At 48.4% G+C, this 17,755-nt stretch overlaps 1 protein-coding gene across 1 annotated transcript in view; it reads right to left on the bottom strand.

Annotated features, from left to right (window-relative positions):
- The window catches only part of ARPC2 (actin related protein 2/3 complex subunit 2), a 36,751-nt gene extending 20,686 nt beyond the window's left edge, over positions 1-16,065 (bottom strand). The window contains exons 1-5 of the mRNA XM_056111630.1: positions 15,974-16,065; positions 15,899-15,943; positions 15,570-15,651; positions 4,962-4,996; positions 2,838-2,950 (exon numbers count right to left, since the gene is read on the bottom strand). Coding sequence (XP_055967605.1) covers positions 2,838-2,950; positions 4,962-4,996; positions 15,570-15,643 — 222 coding nt within the window. The 5' untranslated portion in view covers positions 15,644-15,651; positions 15,899-15,943; positions 15,974-16,065. The remainder of the gene's footprint in view (positions 1-2,837; positions 2,951-4,961; positions 4,997-15,569; positions 15,652-15,898; positions 15,944-15,973) is intronic.
- Between the last annotated feature and the right edge of the window lie 1,690 nt (positions 16,066-17,755).

The raw sequence follows: 17,755 nt of genomic DNA, 5'->3' as shown, positions 1-17,755 counted from the left end.
GTGTGGAGAAAGGGGAGACCATAGGCCCCCCAATTTCACTTTAAGCTTATTAACTGTTTCAGATTGAAGAGGTGCTGTGAGTCAAATATACGCCCCCTCCAATTCCTTTGTGCCCCCCAATTCAGCAAAACCAGCCAACACTTCCCTGCTTATTTCGCTTGCACACTTAGCCATGATTCACTTTTCAAATGTGCAATGCCCCCTGTTGCAGCTGAATGACACCAGGGGATACCCAGGCGGAGGCGACCGATCATTTACCACAATCAGACCTTCCCCCTAGCAGTAGAGGCTCTCTGCCTTGAAAAGGGGCCTGGGACAAAAATAAGCTTCCTGTGGCTATGACGGGCTGGTCACTGTTTAACCAACCCAGTAGCCATTTACCATGCCCTCTGCTCCTGCTGTGTGAATGCAGTGCACTCCACCCACTTGGGTGGGTGGAGCTGGTTCTTTGACCCCTGCGGCAGCTGGAAGAATAGCGCCATGCCTGACGCTCCATGGTGAGGAAGCACAGACTCAGTTTAGGAATCGATTCACTTTCCTGCCCTTCCAAGGATTCAGACTGTTGTACCCAGATCTTTAAAGAGAGAAAGGTCTCAGGAGAACGATTATAGACTTCAGAACAACTCAACTGTCTGTTCAAACACCTCAGTAATTCTTCTCAGGATAAATTTTCTTTATTTTTTTCTGGCGCACACCTGACAGTGTGGGAGAACAGGGTTTGCTCCCTGTGGTGCTTGAGCCCCAGCATGCGTTCTAGTCCTTTGAACTTCTTCTCTGGCTCTATTGCTACTGTTCTACCTGAGAAGTTTTCACATACTTTCTACCACTATGTATTCATCCTGAGCTCTGCCTTTTCCAGGTAAAATGACATTCAGCCCAATTCTCTATAAGCATTTGGCACTTCACTTGAACTCATGAGGCAAATCAAATGTCTATGAATAATTATGGGATATGACCACCTATGGTTCTTGGTGTTGTTTGGTTGCCATTAGTTTTATTATTTTTCAATCCCCCGGCCCCAAGTGCTGCTTCATATAGACTCCTAACCACATCGTAGGTATGAGGGGTGGGAGAGGTCCCCTTTTCAAACAGAGGCCTCCATAATGTTCATCAGTTGGTATTTCAGAGCTGGGAAGTTAACTACAACTTAGTTCGTCTCAGAGCAACAAGGTGAGCATCAACCTCTGCTTTTTCCTTCTTTGTAGGCCTCACCCAGTAGCACTCGGCCCGTGTGGACCAGCTGTGCCCTGTGCAGCCCTAGTGTGAAGGGACACATGCAGGGCCAGGGTCTGGGCCTTGCACATACCAGCACGTGCGGCTCCATCTGAATTCTCCCAACCCTTTAATTTTAGGTTTGGTGACAAAAAACTGACATCTAGAACAGCGGCTAGGGCGTTTGCCTTGCACGTGGCCAACCTGGGTTCGATTCCCAGCATCCCATATGGTTTCCCGAGCACTGCCAGGAGTAATTCCTGAGTGAAGAGCCAGGAGTAAACCCAGTGCATTGCCGGGTGTGACCCAAAAAGCAAGCAAACAAACAAAAAAACCCCAAACAAAACAAAACAAACAAAAAAACTGACATCTTGGTCTCTTCTGCAAAAACCTTAAAAAAATCAACACCACAACACTAATATGAATCAAATAATTAAAAACCATGACTTTTTAAAATAGAAAAAGATGTACTATAGTTCCTTTTTATTGAATAATTATTAATTTACAAAATGACATCATTTCAGGGGTACAAAAGCTATTACTCTTAATCAGAAAAATAGAAATGGCTGTATCTTCATTCACTAGATTAAGGAGAATGCTGTTAAACTAAAGATATTTGAAAACTGATTCAGGAACTGAGTCATACTTCCTGCTTCAAGACCCAACCACAACGTGCGCACACTGGTGTAATAGCATTTTCTTTCTTCCATAAATGGCTCTCCCTAGTGCAAATATAGTTCAACAGGAACCAAACCTGCTACTTTAGCTCTCAAAAGAAGTCAGTGAATAAGAAAAGACCATCAAGAGTTTCACAATGCATGGGCAATCTTTCTTATTTCCCCTAAGGCAGTCAGTCATAAAGAAAAGTGACTTAAGAGTCCCAGCTAAAAAGAACATTAAATAGGAAAAATTAAAAGAAATACTTGTGCCTACATTTTTCAGAATGAGGAATTAAGGTGATCCACTTTAAACAGGTTACAAGTTATATAGCTCCTCGACAGTGCTAGAGAAAGAGAAAGGAACCCGAGATCTCGGCGGGAGGTGGGGCACAGTGATACCGCACACGCCCTGCTTGTGCCAGGCTCTGGTTCAAGCCCCCACAGCACTAAGAAAGAAAGAGAACAGGACCCATTTCCCACTGCATTCTTGACTGAGCTGTTTTCAAGGAAAACGATTCTTTGAGGACCTTTAAAAACCCACATATTTTGGGCGTGTTGGGTCCACAGCTGGCAGTGGCTATTCCTGCCTCTGTACTCAGGGGATACTTCTGGCAGTGTTTAGGGGGCCAATGTGGTGCTGGGGATCAAACCTCAGCCACATATAAGGCAGACACCTTAAGCCCTATAGTGTTTCTCTAGCCCCTGGAGGTGAAAGTGGTTTTTCCCAATGGATTAGGAACCTCTGTTTTCCCAAAGTAAAGAGCAAGCAAGCAAGCAAGCAGCCAAAACCTTTCCTGGGAATCAGTCTTCTTAACAGCACTATGGGAAATAGGATCCATATAACCCACCTGGGGGCGGGTGATGAGGGGAGTTTCTTAATTCCTTGTTCCAGGTTTCTGAGGGGCAGCTGCTAATCAAAGGGGAGGTGGGAAACCAAAGGCCCAAAGAAGAAGGTGTGCGACCTACCTCATCTGCACCATGTGCTTGAAGTTCCTTGTAGAATTTCAAAGAAATACTGACCATCACTTTAGTTTTGTCTCCATTAGGATTGGAAATATGATAGAGGACCCCATCGAAATCTGTGAGGAAAGCAAGACTGCTTAATTTGACAATGGGGAACAGTATTTCAGAGTGTCAGCCACCTGGCTGCTGTAGGCCCTTTTGTATGAAAACTGTCACTGTCACTGTCCTCCCGTTGTTCATCGATTTGCTCGAGCGGGCCCAGTAATGTCTCCATTTTGTATTCGATATGCCAAACACAGTTACAATTGTCACAATTGTATGAAAACATGTAGGTAAAAAAGGCGTTAAATTAAAAATTCACATCTGGGGGGGTATGTCAGGAGAAAACACTAGGCTATTCTTGGCTTTTTCCTAAAAGTACATCCTTACCTTTCTCACAGCTGGGTGTTCAAAAAATGTGAAAAGTTTACTGTGATGCACCAAAGTAGACAGAACAGTCTAATGAACTGTGCTCCTATCTTGCACTTTAACAATTAGAAACACGCGACCAGTCGTCTTTTATCCAGACACCCCCTCTCTGATGCTTTATTCTGGAGCAATCCCCAACCACCCTATAATTTCATCTCTATATGTTTTAGAATATGACCCTCTAGAAGACTTCTTAAATACAATAACTGTATCCTGCTAGTTCAAAAAAAGAGAGACTATAAGCAAGTTAACATCAAACACACAGCCAAGCATTCCAATTTCTGCCTTGGACTGAGAAACAAAAACACAGATTTCTGGCTTTTCCCTCTGGAGAAGCCTCATTCTCTCCAGAACACATCTTTCCCTTCACATTCCTCTAAATTTTTCAATAAATTCTATTATATTTCATGGAAAACAAGGTAACACAAAACTCTTATCTTCTTTGGATTAAGACCCGAGTTAAGATTCACACACTGCTCCTGGTTATTTCTTAAGTTTCTTCTCATCTAAAGACCTTCCTCCTTCTCTTAGGCTTCTCTTCTCCTGTGGCACCAGAGAGGGGCCTGGCCCTGTGTCTGAAACTACGAACTGCATTTATCACTCAATACTGTTACTCAAAAATTATATATAAAAAAAATTAAAAATCTGGTTAACAATGGGAAGGTATATGGCTGGGGCAGACATCCCCAAAGGGAAAATGGTAAGCAGTAAAAAAAAAAAAGAAAAAGAAACCCATCACTTGGGAGCTGGCATTGAGCAGAGGGGACTGGGAAGGAGCTGAACCCCCCAAAACGGCACATTGCGGGGCTGCAAAAGGTCATCTGAGATAGTCAAGAAATGCACCCATTCTGAACAGAAGATAGTTGTATAATGGCTTGAAGTTCCAAAGTAACCAAGTACAATCAACTTCCAGCGCCTTAGTCTGAACTACGCTATATTTTTTGGCCATGTATGTATTCTGTGATGTTAGGGATTCAAACATGCAAGGCAAGTGAGCTACAGCACAGCTCTATCTCGGTCCCACATCTTGCTTCATTTTTATAGGGAAAGCGAGTATGGCGACATCTAAGATTTTTGTGTTTCCCTGCTACTCTAGTGCTAGGTAAACTCTGATGATGACTAATCGAGGACAATCACTGACAAATTTTCTAATTAAAAAACCCAGTTCTGCGGCACAAGCTGAAACTTTACATTGTTCACTTAACCATAAAATTATCTAAAATAAGCACCTCAGTAAGACTTGACAATCAAAGGGTAGTACCAAAATGACAATATGTAATTAAAAAAAAAAAAACAAAACAAAACACTTTTTGGTTTGTTTTTGGATCACACCCGGCCTTGCTCAGGGCTTATTCCTGGCTCTGTGCTCAGGGATCATTCCTGGCTGGTTCCCTATGGGATGTCAGGGGTCAAACCTGGGTCAGTAGCATGCAAGGTAAGCATTCTGACTGCGCTCCTATTGCTCCATCTTTATTTTTATGCTGTGTCTTCTTTTTTTTCAAATTTGGAGGCCATACATCATGGGTCTCAGGGGGCTTTGATATACTGGAGATCAAATCCAGGCCCTCACAGATGCAAGGCAGGTATTCTACCTCGTCAACAATACCCCCTTTCCCATACTATCTGTTCTATTAACAAACCTAAAATAAAGACACTTACCTGCAAATGTCACTTCTACAGCTTCTGGTTTGTTTCTGCAAAACAAAACAAAAGTTTCTTAGTTGAGATGAGCTATCTTCAAGGGACCTTGCAAAGGTTCCTAAATTTTATGGAAAAATATCTGTGTAAATCCTCTACTTACTGCCCATCCCAGTACACAATCCATTTTCTCATGTACCTCTGGACCAAAGTAGAACAAAACCAGAACAGACAGAGCTCTTGTTTTCTAACAGCTATCAAATCTCCACTGTGACGGATGGTCGCTTCTCACTGGAGTTCATAGGATCACAATATAAAAGCATTTGTATATGTGGACCACAAATACCATTATTTTGATCATCTTTCCTCACTGGAGAGCAGAGAGACATAAGTTGGACTTTCAGCAGAATAACGGCTTAAAATAGACCATACAATAATCTAAATTTAGTTAATGGGAAAGGATGACTTCAGACCATAAAACAAGCATCAAGTTCGATTTTATTTCAAAGACAATCTGGAAGTCTCCCTACACATCTTTCCCTCTTCCTATATGACACCACAGTACTTAGCACTTTCCTTCAGGAAGTTTTCTTTGACTGGTTTTATCCAAGTTTTGTTTGGAAACGTTCATGGAAAGTAACTGCTTTCCATCTTCACTTTCTTGCAAGGAGCAAATTAACACCAGTATGTCTATTTACTTTCACACCCATCCCTCTATAAAATGGGAGCACTCAAGAGTCTCGCTTTCTCATATAATGGGCTAAAGAGAAAATATAAGAAGTGTTTGAGTGGGCTGGAGTGATAGTTCAGTGGGTAGGGCATTTGCCTTACATGTGGCTGAACTGGGTGCAATTCCCAGTATCCCAGATAGTCCCCCTGAGCACTGCCAGTAGTGACCCAAAAAGAAAAAAAAAAAAAAGAAGTGTTTGAAACAGGAAGGCTTTATTCGGAAAGGTAATGATAATGACAGCTGACTATTTTCTTCAGAATTCCTAGCTTAGCCTGGTACATGGACGACTTCTAGTTGATAAACGCTGCTGAGTTATTATCTGGAAAGCAGGACATACATCCTAGCTAAAAATGTGATGACCAATTAACCCCTAGTGAAAAAGTTGCTTTATATGGTGCCCCCTCTTTTCTTCAAGGCTCACTGGTAGGAGATAAATGAAGATACTACTGTTTTATCAACTGGTTACTCTGAGTCACATTTTATTTTCTTTTATGAACTATCAGACAAGCTATATACATGTTCACATTTATTCTTGCCCAATTTGCACAAGATTACACAGTTAAGTACATGCCTTTTATATGATCTGTTCCCTCACCAGTGAAAGCAACCAAGACAGAGCTGCCCTCCAGGGTTGCTGGGAAATAACGGAACATATAATGAGTTTATGACGGTTGAAAACCTGTTGCCAGGGCTAAGCAGTACCTTTCCAGGAAATTGGCTTCTATTATGCATGTCAGCCTTGTTGAAAACCAGTATGATCCTGCTTTCTCAAAGCTATCGTTTATGTCACTTAGGAAAAGCACTGAGGGGTGGGGGGGTCCTAAGAATGGAAGCATCAAGTGGATTTATACAGAAGCAGTGGGTTCAGAATATGATAAAAATAAGGACAAAAATTTAAGTTGCATCTGACCTTATATCTGAAACTGACCAGCTAGTCACTAATGCCCACCTCCAGAGAACAAGCATATAGAAGGAAGAAATGCAACATTAATCTAGGCCCAGCTGAGTGACCCTAAGAGACTGCATAATACCGTGAACAGCACTGATGTGAATTTCCCTGGCGAAGGCTGGTTGTGCCAGAGTCAGAGTGTAATCAAGTCCATATTGCATCATTTGGTCAGTGGTTGGTGTTCTATTTGTTTTTAATTAGGCTTTAACTTAGCCATCAACCTCATCCAATTCACAAATGGATAAAAATCAAGTATCAAAAACTAGCCCTGGGGCTCTAAGCTGCAAATATTTCTCCCCTTTTCAGGCTCTGCAGGGCCAATATCAAACCCGGGGTCTCACATACGGAGGCATCACTCTACCACTGAGACATCAGCCCCTGCCCCAAGCCCTGAAAATTTTAAGTTCTTCTAGCTGTAAGGTTCCCTAAGCTACGATTCCCCACAGGGGCAAGTTCGTAAGATCTATACTAAGTGGTTTGCCATCTGAATTGGGAATATTTGTCAAATCAGTGCCATTAATATTTTAGCTTACCGCTGACAGCTGCACCAAAAGGCTGCTGACAAGAGCATTAGGCCAAAGTATTAGGCCCAGCAAAGTCACCTAGGAGCTGGAGGGCCACAGCAGAGAGGACACAGAGTGGGAGGCATACTCCAACAGGGCTGTGTCTCAAGTCAAAGACCAAGTGCTTTTAGTTGCAGTTGTGGCTTGAAAATCATGGAGCCAGAGGGATGAAACATAGTTCTGAAGAAAAGCAGCCCACTGCACAGGCCCAGAAGAACATCAGCGATATTCTGTCCGACCATCTGCTAAAATTTCCCAGGATCCCGGAGTTTCAGTGCAGAAAAAGCAAATCCAAGTGGCTGACAAAAGTTCTGCCACTTGCTGGCTCCGTGATGACAAAAAACGTGATTCAATAAGCCAGCAAGCTTCAGGTTTCCTTTTGAGAAAATGGAGATTCAAAGACTCCTCCCAGGCCCCGGGGGATGTCTCAGTGGCAAAAGGTGCCACTTTTGTGGCCTTGCCAGTGTGACTCTGGTTGTGTCCCGTGCCGCCCATATCCCCAGGGCATGCAAGCAAGTGTGTACAACCCCTGGGCATCGCACCAAGAAAGGGAAGGGGGAGAATAAAAGGAAAGAAATACACAAACACATACCTCCTAAAACTGCTGTGGAGACTAATCAAGATGACAGGAGTATGGCAAAGTCTCCCAACCAGTGTCTGGTGACTAAGCTCTGATAGGCTGAGATAATGATCAATGGTCCTCAGAGCCCACAGCCCTGTGATAGGATCGCTAAGTTATATCATTTACCCAGCTGTACTCTCGGCACAGAGAAGGTACAAACCAGGCTCAGCACTTTGGATACTGCAGGAAGACAGAAGTAAAAGGCACAGTCTAGGCCAAGATACTAGAAGAATACCAAGATACTAAGAGAGATGCAAATGAAGGGTGTGGACCTTATCCTATGCATGACACACAACTTCAGTCAGAATAACCAGGGATGAGTGCTTGCATGACACTTAACACACAGTAGTTACTCAATAAACACTTTTCCCTTAACCGCTCCCAAAGCACTAGTCTTCTCAATGGAAATTGAAAACTTCTACCTGTCACATAAGTAAATTTTGGGGATGGGGGTGGGGGGCGGGGGGCGGGGGTCCACGCTTGGCCACACGCAAGCAAGAGCTCCAGGCCCCCCCCCCCCCCCCGCCCCGTAGTATCTCTCTGGCCACATTTTGAAACTGAGTATGAAAACTACCTTAAAGCAAAGCTTCTGGTCCACAGAAGGTGATGAGTTGTTGTTGTTGTTTTTTTGGTCTAAATAAGGGGTCTCATTCTCTTTTCGAGAAAGAGAAATCTACCTTCTTCGGCGCATATGCTGCCTGAGTCAATGTGCTGCTTGTGCCCACATGTCCAAGCAAATTATCGTCCACATCTCCCCTCTTGAGATCTCGTGTCTAATGCTGAGATATATGTAGGGGCTCTCTCTGCCTTTGGAGAAGCCGGAGTTCTCTCATTGAGCATGTTACTCTTTCTCTCCCTGCTTTCCTTTCCTAAAAACCTCCAAATAAAATGTTTTTACTTAAAACAAAACTACCTTCTTTAAGGGAACAAACAGAAAGCATCCCCCAACTGCGCCAGGGCTCCTACAGCTCTTTCCCACTATCCTCGTGCCTACTCATAGGGCAGGTGGTGGATAGGGCACATGCTTCAGGACTGTCCCAGGTGGAGCTAAATATCAGACTTTGAAGCCACAGTTAGGAAAGGGTTGGGGACAGTCTTGACATCCAGAACAAGGAGAAACAGGAATTAGTATCAGACTTATAATGTCTAGCATTCTAACAAGTAGGCTGGGTATGTTCTTGGGGTGGGGGTGGGGGGTGTTATTGACTACGGGACACAACATTCAATTATTCAATGGCTTTCAAGAGACATTTTTTAATGGGGGAGGAGGGGTGGGCTCCTACACAATGCTTAGGGAAGCTGGGGATCCACCCTGCAATACAGCCACAATGCTCTGGTGCAGTACTATTCAGGGCCTTGTCATGTCAGGGACCACCAGGGCCACAGGAGCTAAGGGGTCATCAGGATTATAGTTGGTATTAGCTGGTGGTGTTTGAGATGGAACTGAGGCCCTTCAAGCCATGTTATCTCCCCAGCAACATCCCTAAAATTTTTTTTGGGGGGAGTAAGAGGATCCCAAGAAGTGCTCGGGTGGGTCCGCTGCCAGCATATCAGTCATCCAGGCTGCTGGTTCCGAGGGTGCCAGGAAAACCCAGGCCAGCCCAACAGTATTCAGGGGATTGGTATTCTGTGATGCTGAAGACAGAATCAGGGTCAGCTGCAGGCAAGGCATATACCTTAAAATCTACTTAAAACCTAAAATTTTAATTTTGTTTTTCAGGGGGACTACAGCATTCAGGGCTTACTTATAGTTCTATGTTCATGGATTCTTCTTTTCTCTCTCTCTCTTTTTTTGCTTTTTGGGTCACACCGGCGATGCTCAGGGCTTACTCCTGGTTTTGCACTCAGGAATCACTCCTGGCAGTGCTCGGGGGACCATATGGGATGCTGGGAATCAAACCTAGGTCGGCCGCATGCAAGGCAAACGCCATACCCGCTGTGCTATTGCTCCAGCCCTCATGGATTATTCTTGGTGGGCTCAGGGGACCACCATAGGTGCCAGGGATGAACCCAGTCAGATGTGTGCAAGGCAAGCACCTTACCTACTGTACTATCTCTCCAGTCCCTCCAGCGCTGATTCCTTTTGTTTTGGGGTCAAACCCAGCAATGCTTAGGGGTTACTCCTGGCTCGACACTCACAAATCACTCCTGATGGTGCTTGGGAAACCAAATGGGACTGCTGGGGATCAAAACCGAGTTGATAGTGTGGAAGGCAAGCACCTTACCTTACTCCAGCTCTGCATAGCTCTGATTTTTTTTTTTTTTGGCTTTTTGGGTCACACCTGGCGATACACAGGGGTTACTCCTGGCTCTGCACTCAGGAATTACCCCTGGTGGTGCTCAGGGGACCATATGGGATGCTGGAAATCGAACCCGGGTCGGCCGCGTGCAAGGCAAACGCCCTACCTGCTGTGCTATTGCTCCAGCCCCAGCTCTGATTTTTAAGGGAAAAAATTTATCGTTTTTCCAAGGAAGTTTCTAGAACATCACTAATCAGTCACAAAACTGGCCATTACATTATCTAATTCTCTTTTGTCACTGATTTAGAACTTTTACTCATTCATTCAAGTTTCCATTTGGGTGTGCATCCCTCTATTAGGCTGAATTAGAGAAACCACTGAACTCTATTACTATCTCACTATGAAGGTTTTTGCTCACCCTCTAAGGTACATCAAGAACTCCCATTTATCCTTTTGAATAAAGTTTAGAAAATGTAACACATTAGATTCAGGTAGTCCTATTCTTTGCTAAGTCATTTCTCAAAATATGGAGAACAAAGAGAATCTGAAAGCTGACTTGCACAAATGAGAGAAAAGTGACAAGCTCCCAAAGTATCTGAGGGCCATTTGATCTGACTTCATCTAGTCCTGCAAGAAAACATTTGCTCAGCTGATTGTACCAAGATGAGCAAATTATAGACTCTAAGGAGCCATCAGTTCGGTGGACTTTCTCTGGGCCTTCATGCCCAAAGTAGCACTGTTCTCCCGTTGTTCATCGAGTTGCTTGAGCGGGCCCAGTAACATCCCAAAGTAGTCCCAAGAAAAACCGAGGACAAGGAGATGTGGGCAAGTATAAGGATCTGTAAGAAAGACCAACCTGGGTTAGATTTCCAGCAACCCATCGGGTCCTCCGAGCCTGCCAGAACTGATTTCTGAGTGCAGAGTCAAGTGTAAGCCCTGAGCACCACCAGGTGTGCACCCCCCACCCCCCCCAAAATGCAATCAGACCATGTCAGTCAGTCAGCCACTACATTTTATTCCTTCTGAATGCTCCAACAATGTCCTAGTTACTGATCACTTCGACAGCCTGTCTCTCTGAGGACATATGCAGCGTATTTGGGAACGAGAACAAGGTATCAGCAAGATTTAATTTATTCCTTTCTCAAATTTCTCCGCCCACAGTCCTCGCCCACCCCATTGGCACCGCTTGCTTACTGAGCTTCACTCCCCCTCATAGAACCACAGCTCCCCACAATATGCACAGCTGTGGCATGGAGCCAGCATGCATTTATAAAATCAACAGCCATCGGCATCTGACAGCATTTCCTCAATTTTGGACTCCAGACTCAAGTCGACAAGTACAGCTTCTGGGGGTTGAAAAGCTTCTGGGTGTAGCCAAATAATTAAAATAACTTGCCAGATTGTGTCTTTAAATGGGGGGGGGGGTTGGGGGTCGAGGTGGTAATTCCTAAATGAAAGGTAATGCTGTTGACAAGAGCTACATAGGCGATAACTTGCAATGTGGAATATAGATTTTTGGGGGGTTGGGGGGTGGTGATGGTGCTGGGATCAGACTTAGGGCCTCATACATGTGAAGTATGTGCTGAATGATAGTCACACATTCCTGACCAGAGTTTAGCCTTTCTTTTTTTTTTTTTTTTTTTTTGCTTTTTGAGTCACACCCAGCAATGCACAGGGGTTACTCCTGGCTCTGCACTCAGTAGTTATTCCTGGTGGTGCTCAGGGTCCATATGGGATGTGGGGAATCGAACCCGGGTCGGCCGCATGCAAGGCAAACGCCCTACCCGCTGTGCTATCTCTCCAGCCCCAGAGTTTAGCCTTTTAATCAGTCACATTCTTTGAGTTTGGTGACTGGGGGAACAGAAGACAATTTACCAATTAATTATCATTTTATAAGGCTAAAGAAATCTTTTTTTTTTTTTTTTTGGTTTCTGGGCAACACCCAATGGTGCTCAGGGCTTACTAATAGCTCTGCTCTCAGAATCACTCATGGTGGTGCTCAAGGGACCACATAGGGTAATGGGGATTGAACCTGAAGCAGCTGTGTACAAGGCAAATGCCCTACTGGCTGTACTATCACTTGAGCCCCTTTTAAATCAGCCATTCTCCTAGGAGTATAGCCGAATAAAGAACAATTTGTAGTGAATCTTAGGCTTTGTCCAAAAATGCCACCAAATTTAAAGGTTACTGTGACCACATGTACTTTCAGTCACAGCAGCAGCTGCTCCCAGACTGGTGGCGGGGAGGCCGCCTGGCAGTGACTACAGACTATATCCAGGCCTCCAGCATGCCAAGCATGACTTCCTACCCTTTACAGCCATCTCCCTGGTCCCAAATATGTTCTCAGTCTTGGTGTCAAAATTGCTCTATCCCCAAGGAAGTTCAGACTTTCAGTAGGAAGTCACAGGCAGAAGTTCCAGTAGGATGATCTGAGAGCAAGTATTAACAAAAACCAAAACAATCTCAAGAAGGCGAATTACTACCAGACGATTCTGAAGTGTATGTGACAGGACTATTTTTAAGACTATCTCAGGCCTACATTGGAGAAGTAATGTGAGCCAATAGAACTTCCTGCAATAATGAAAACGCTGTGCCTCTGTACCACAGAAACACCAGCGACTTCTGCCACATGAGGCGGCCGAGCACTGCAGCTGTGGCTAGCAGCACAGAGCAACTTGACTTAAGTTTTAGCCCATCTTTTATTTTTATTTGAATTTAACTAGCCACATACAGCCACTGGCTCTGAGGTTCTGCACAACAGCTCACAGAGCTGAAAGAGCCTCTCTGGAAAAGGCAGCTGGAACCCCGAGTTTTCCCAACTTGTTTGCTCTGAGGAGTGTCACGACGGGTGAGGCTGCCCTCTCCCTGGGAAATGCCTTTCGCACCCCCAGGTTTCTCCCTCTGGCCTCTCTCTTCTTTATGCTCACCTCTAGGCTCTCTCAGAAGAGACCTCCTCAACCCCCTGGAAGGTTTCTGCCTGCCTGTGAGAACACCGAAGCTCCTGGTGGGTACAATGCCCTGCTCCCCTGCACGGGTTGGCACAGGAGAGAACCTTAGCCATACTTAACAACTTCACTGCTGCTTCAGTCTCTGCTGCCTGGAAACGCTTTTGGCTCAGCAGCAAGCCTGAGCTCCCAGGCCAGGTGGTCAGGGCTGATTCCCCAGTGCTCAGCAGCAGAATGTGGTGTGAGCACACTCATTTCAAGTCCCACCCTTGAGGGAAGAGGGGCCCCGAATAAAAGCCCAAGCCCGAAGCCCTGCCCAAGGTTGCAGTAACACAGGCAATCAGAAGGTGCTAGATCTTTTAGCATGGGCCTAGAAGTGCCTACTTCCCTTACCCGGAAACAAGTTTTTTAAGAGTCCTCTTGCAAAAGTGAAAGCGCAAAGTTCCGAATAATGGGCCACCATCATCTGGTGTCCCAAAACTGATTAACACACAGATAGCCAGTAGCACTCCTACCCTTGAAGGCAGGCTGCGACTTGAGAACAAGCAGGCAGAGCCTCTCAGAACCACCCCGGTCTCATTCTTGGCTAGTCTGGACTTGAGGCACGTAAGATCAGCTGGGGAAAATGCAGAAGTGAATTCCACTTCCTCCTCTGTGCTATACTGCTTTTTCAAAAAAAAATTTAAAAAGTACACGGCAATCACCCAAAATTAGACTCTGCGCCCCGCTGCTTGAATATTTAAAAACGCAAAGGAACTGGTAAGGAAGGCTGAAAACGAAAAAAGTTAGCTTAAAATATAAGCGGCTGTGGCAGCCCTTGGCAGGAAGGAGAGGCACTTGCTGATTGGGTTACTTCAAGGGAAGTCCTGCTTTGTTTCAAAGATACAATCTGTGGCCCTATAAAAGATAGCAGACGCAAGATCTTCAACAGAAGCCTGGTGGGTTAGAAGTATCAGTTTCCAATGCCTCCAAGACACAGGGTCAAGACCACCACGGAGAATCCCCCCTCCAGGATCCTTCTCCATCAGAGCATTTCTCTTCCTATTACTGGTTCCCAGTTCACTGAGAAACAAGTTTATTTCCTCCAGTGTGCAAAGGAGTGGGGAGGCCTCATCTTCACAAATGGGGAAATGGGGGATGGGGTGGAGGGAACTGGCCACAGACCACGGAAAAAAAAAAGAGAGAGAGAGAGAAAAACCCAACAAATTCAGAAACTACAGCCCAGTTTCTTGGCTCCTGTTTTAACCATTACACTGAGGAGGAGAAGCAAAGCAGCTTCGGGAGGGGTTGGCCGTGTTCTGATTCTGGTGCTTGCCGGGGAAGGCTGCCTTGGAAAAAAAAAAAGTCTTAACCTATCTTGAAAGAAAAGGAAGAAAAGAAAAGAAAAGAAAAGAAAAGAAAAGAAAAGAAAAGAAAAAAGAAAGAAAGTCATCCAAGAACTTTAAAAGACGCTGGAGGTCATTAAGCGTGCAACTGGGCCCCGGGGAAGGGGCAGGCAAGCAATCACAGGGCTGGGGTCCAGCCTAAGAATGCCGAGATAAGCCGCGACAGGCCGGTGGGTGGGAACAGGGGCGCTGGAACCTCAGCAGAGCGATAAGGCATAGCTATAAGGGCGGACAGGACTTCTCGCTTTGCTTGAGAAAAAACACGGAACAAGATGGCCAGTGCCGCCCGTGCTGGAGGGTGGGATGGCGTTCCCCCCCCCCCCACTCCCGCGCCCCGTGCAGGACGGGGGTCGGCTCGCAGTCAGTCTCCCTCTGCACACCCCCACACCCCCACCCACGCACCCCCCCCCCACCCCGAGAGCTCCTCGCAGCAAGAGGCGGTAGCGGTGGGGTGGGGTGGACCAGGCTGCGGGGTCGGGGGGGGGGGGGGGGGCTCCCTCGGGGCCGGCCTCTCGCTCCCTGGGAATTCCGGGGAAACTCCTTCCAGGCCCGTCCCAACGCAGCAGCCGCCCCCGGGTTGCCCAGGCGGGGGTCGCGAGGGCCGCCCCTCCCTGAGCAGGCCTTCCCCCGACACCCCCCCCCCCCCCGGCACGCGCCGGGGCCCCTTCGCCCGCTTCCGCATGTCGCGAGCCCGCGCCCCGCGCCGCGCCCAGCCGTCGCGACCGACCTCCCACGGCCCTCCGCGCCCCCACAGGGTCCCCGCACACGTCGGGTCGGGGGAGGCCGCACGGTCGACCCCGCGCCCCCTCCGCGCGTCCCGGACCTCAGACATCCCCTCACACCCAGCGGGTCCCCTCAGACATCCCCTCACAACCGGCGCGTCCCCTCGCACGTCGGGGGCGGCCGCCCGGTCGACCCCGCGCCCCCTCAGCGCGTCCCCTCACACATCCCCTCACACGTCGGGGGAGGCCGCCCGGACCCCCCGCGCCCTCACAGCTCGTCCCCTCACACCAGCGCGTCCGCTCACACGTCGGGGGGCGGCCGCCCGCCCCGCGCCCCCTCACACCAGCGCGTCCCGACCTCGCCTCACGTCCCCTCACGTCGGGGACGGCCGCCCGCGCCGCAGCCCCAGCGCCCAGCGCCCAGCGTCCAACCCCGGCCCCGGCCCCGGCCCCGGCCCCGGGCGCGCGCTCACCCGGCAGCCGCGTTCTCGAACTTGAGCGCGAGCGTCTCCTCGATGATGCGGTTGTTCACCTCCAGCAGGATCATGGCGGCGGCTGGCCCGGGGCAGGGGGGAAAAAGGAGAAACAAGGGCGGGTGAGGGTGGGTCACGGAGGAGAGGGGAGGCCCGGGCGCTCGGAGCGGCCCTGCGGGGCCCCCCGAGGAAGGCGGCGGGGCGGCGGGGCGGGAGGTGAAGGGGAGCCGGGGTGGGTGGGGAGGGGAGGGGGGAGGAAGGGAAGGGGAGAGGCGCACGGCGGGCCCGCGCACGCTCGCTCGGCGGAGACGCCCGGCCACCCGACCGACCTGGCCCCCGAAGCTTGCACCCGCCTGCCGAGCCGCCGCCGCCGCCACCGCCGCCTCTGCCGCTACCGCCGCTGCTGCTGCCGCCTCACCGACAAGCCCGGTCCCCGCCCAGCCCCCGGCTCCGGCCGGCCACTTCCGCTCTCACACCCACTTCCGCTCGCCGCCCGGACGCGCGGCCCCGCGGCGCCATTTCCGCCCCGGCCGCGCGGGCACGCGCACGCAGGCGCGCTGAGAGGCGGGTGGGGGGGTGGGGGGAGGTTGCGGAGCGAGACCGGCCGCGCGCTCGCGCGTGCGCGTGCGCGTGCGCGGAGCTCGTCTTGGCCCCGCCTCCGCTCGGAGCCCTCCTGCCTGCCAGCGCTGCAAATGCCTCGCGGGACTGTGGTTCCTTTCCCCGAGGCCAGTGGGAAACTGCTGACCACCCCGGCCCGGGCTCCACCCTTCCGGCCTCATCCTTTTGCAGGCTGGGGTTTGAAGCTCGCGCTTGGCTGGCCCTCTCTTGGCTCAGTTGCTCGTCCCACCCTTTTAGTGACCTGCAAGGTCTCCAGAGTTCATGAGGACCGGGGCGCGCTCTGGGCTTGCAGGGATGAATGGAATAGACACCGCCCTACCCTCCTGCAGCTTGTCCGCTCCAACCAGGAGAGATGTGGCAAACCCTCATCCCACGGTTAAAATTGGGGCGTGCCTGAATAAACACAATAACCTCTTAGTATACCTGTATCGCAAACCATAATGCACAAAAGGAAACTGGAAGAGAGAGAGAGAGCACTAAGGAAAGTGCCTTTCATAGAGGGAGACTGGGTGGGTGTGGGGAGGGGATAGTGGAAGGGAAACGGGACATGGGTGGTGGGAAATGTGCACTGGTGAAGGGATGGATGCTGGATCATTGTATGACTGATACCCAAGTATGAACAGCTTTGTAATGGTCTATCTCACGGATCTTCAATTAAATTAAAAAATTAAAGAAACCTGGGAACACCGGTGCTGGGAAATGTACACTGGTGGAGGGATGGGTGTTGGAATACTGTGTGACTGAAATCTAATCATGGATAGCTTTGTAGGGGTCTATCTCACAGTGATTCAATAAAGTAAAAAAAAAAAACAATGTGGATTTTATGCCCACTTCAATCAGCTTAATCAGGGGCTCAATAAATAGCAGTACTCCTATATTAAAAAAAAAATGGGGCGTGCAAGGAAAGGTATTAAAAAGTCACTTAGGTGGCTGAGCCTCCCTTGCAGGCCTTTCATGCGTCCCTTTCTGCCTCCAGGTGGCTAAGCCCAGTTTTCTCAGCTGGGAAAGTGTTTTTGGAGGGAAGGGCAGCGGGAATCAAGAAATGCTGGCAGCCCACTTGGGTTCTATTTTTGGCATCCCGTTGATCCCCTGAGCCCACCAGGAGTGATCCCTGAGCACCATCCAGTGTGGACCCCAAACACAAAACAAAACAGAAGATAAATGAACGACAACTGGGATTATAAAGATAGTACAGAGGGTAAGGCGACCCAGAATCTATCCCGGACACCCCATGTGGTTCAGCTAAGCCAGGAAGTAAGCGCTGAGCATCACCTGGTACGGACCCCAAAACTAAACCAGAACAGAACAGAAGGATGATAGCAACAAAAATCACACATAGCATCAAGGCTCAATGAACAGACTTCTTGGAAGAAGATGAGAGAGGGAAGTTATGGGGGAAGAGGAGTTGGGACTTGGTTATACTGATGATGTGGGAGCATGGCATAGCTATATATCCAAAACACAGATTCAACAACACTGAAAACATGAGATCTAAGCTCCAACCTCTGAAATTGGTAACGTACCTGTCAGGGGCAGGTGGAGCTGGGGAGTGGGAGAGAAGGGTTATA

Source organism: Sorex fumeus, unplaced genomic scaffold (genome assembly GCF_029834395.1).
Source record: "Sorex fumeus unplaced genomic scaffold, SorFum_2.1 ptg000014l, whole genome shotgun sequence".
NCBI lineage: Eukaryota > Metazoa > Chordata > Mammalia > Eulipotyphla > Soricidae > Sorex > Sorex fumeus.
Note: the sequence above shows the minus strand (reverse complement) of the source record. Positions and strands in the feature narration are given on the sequence as shown.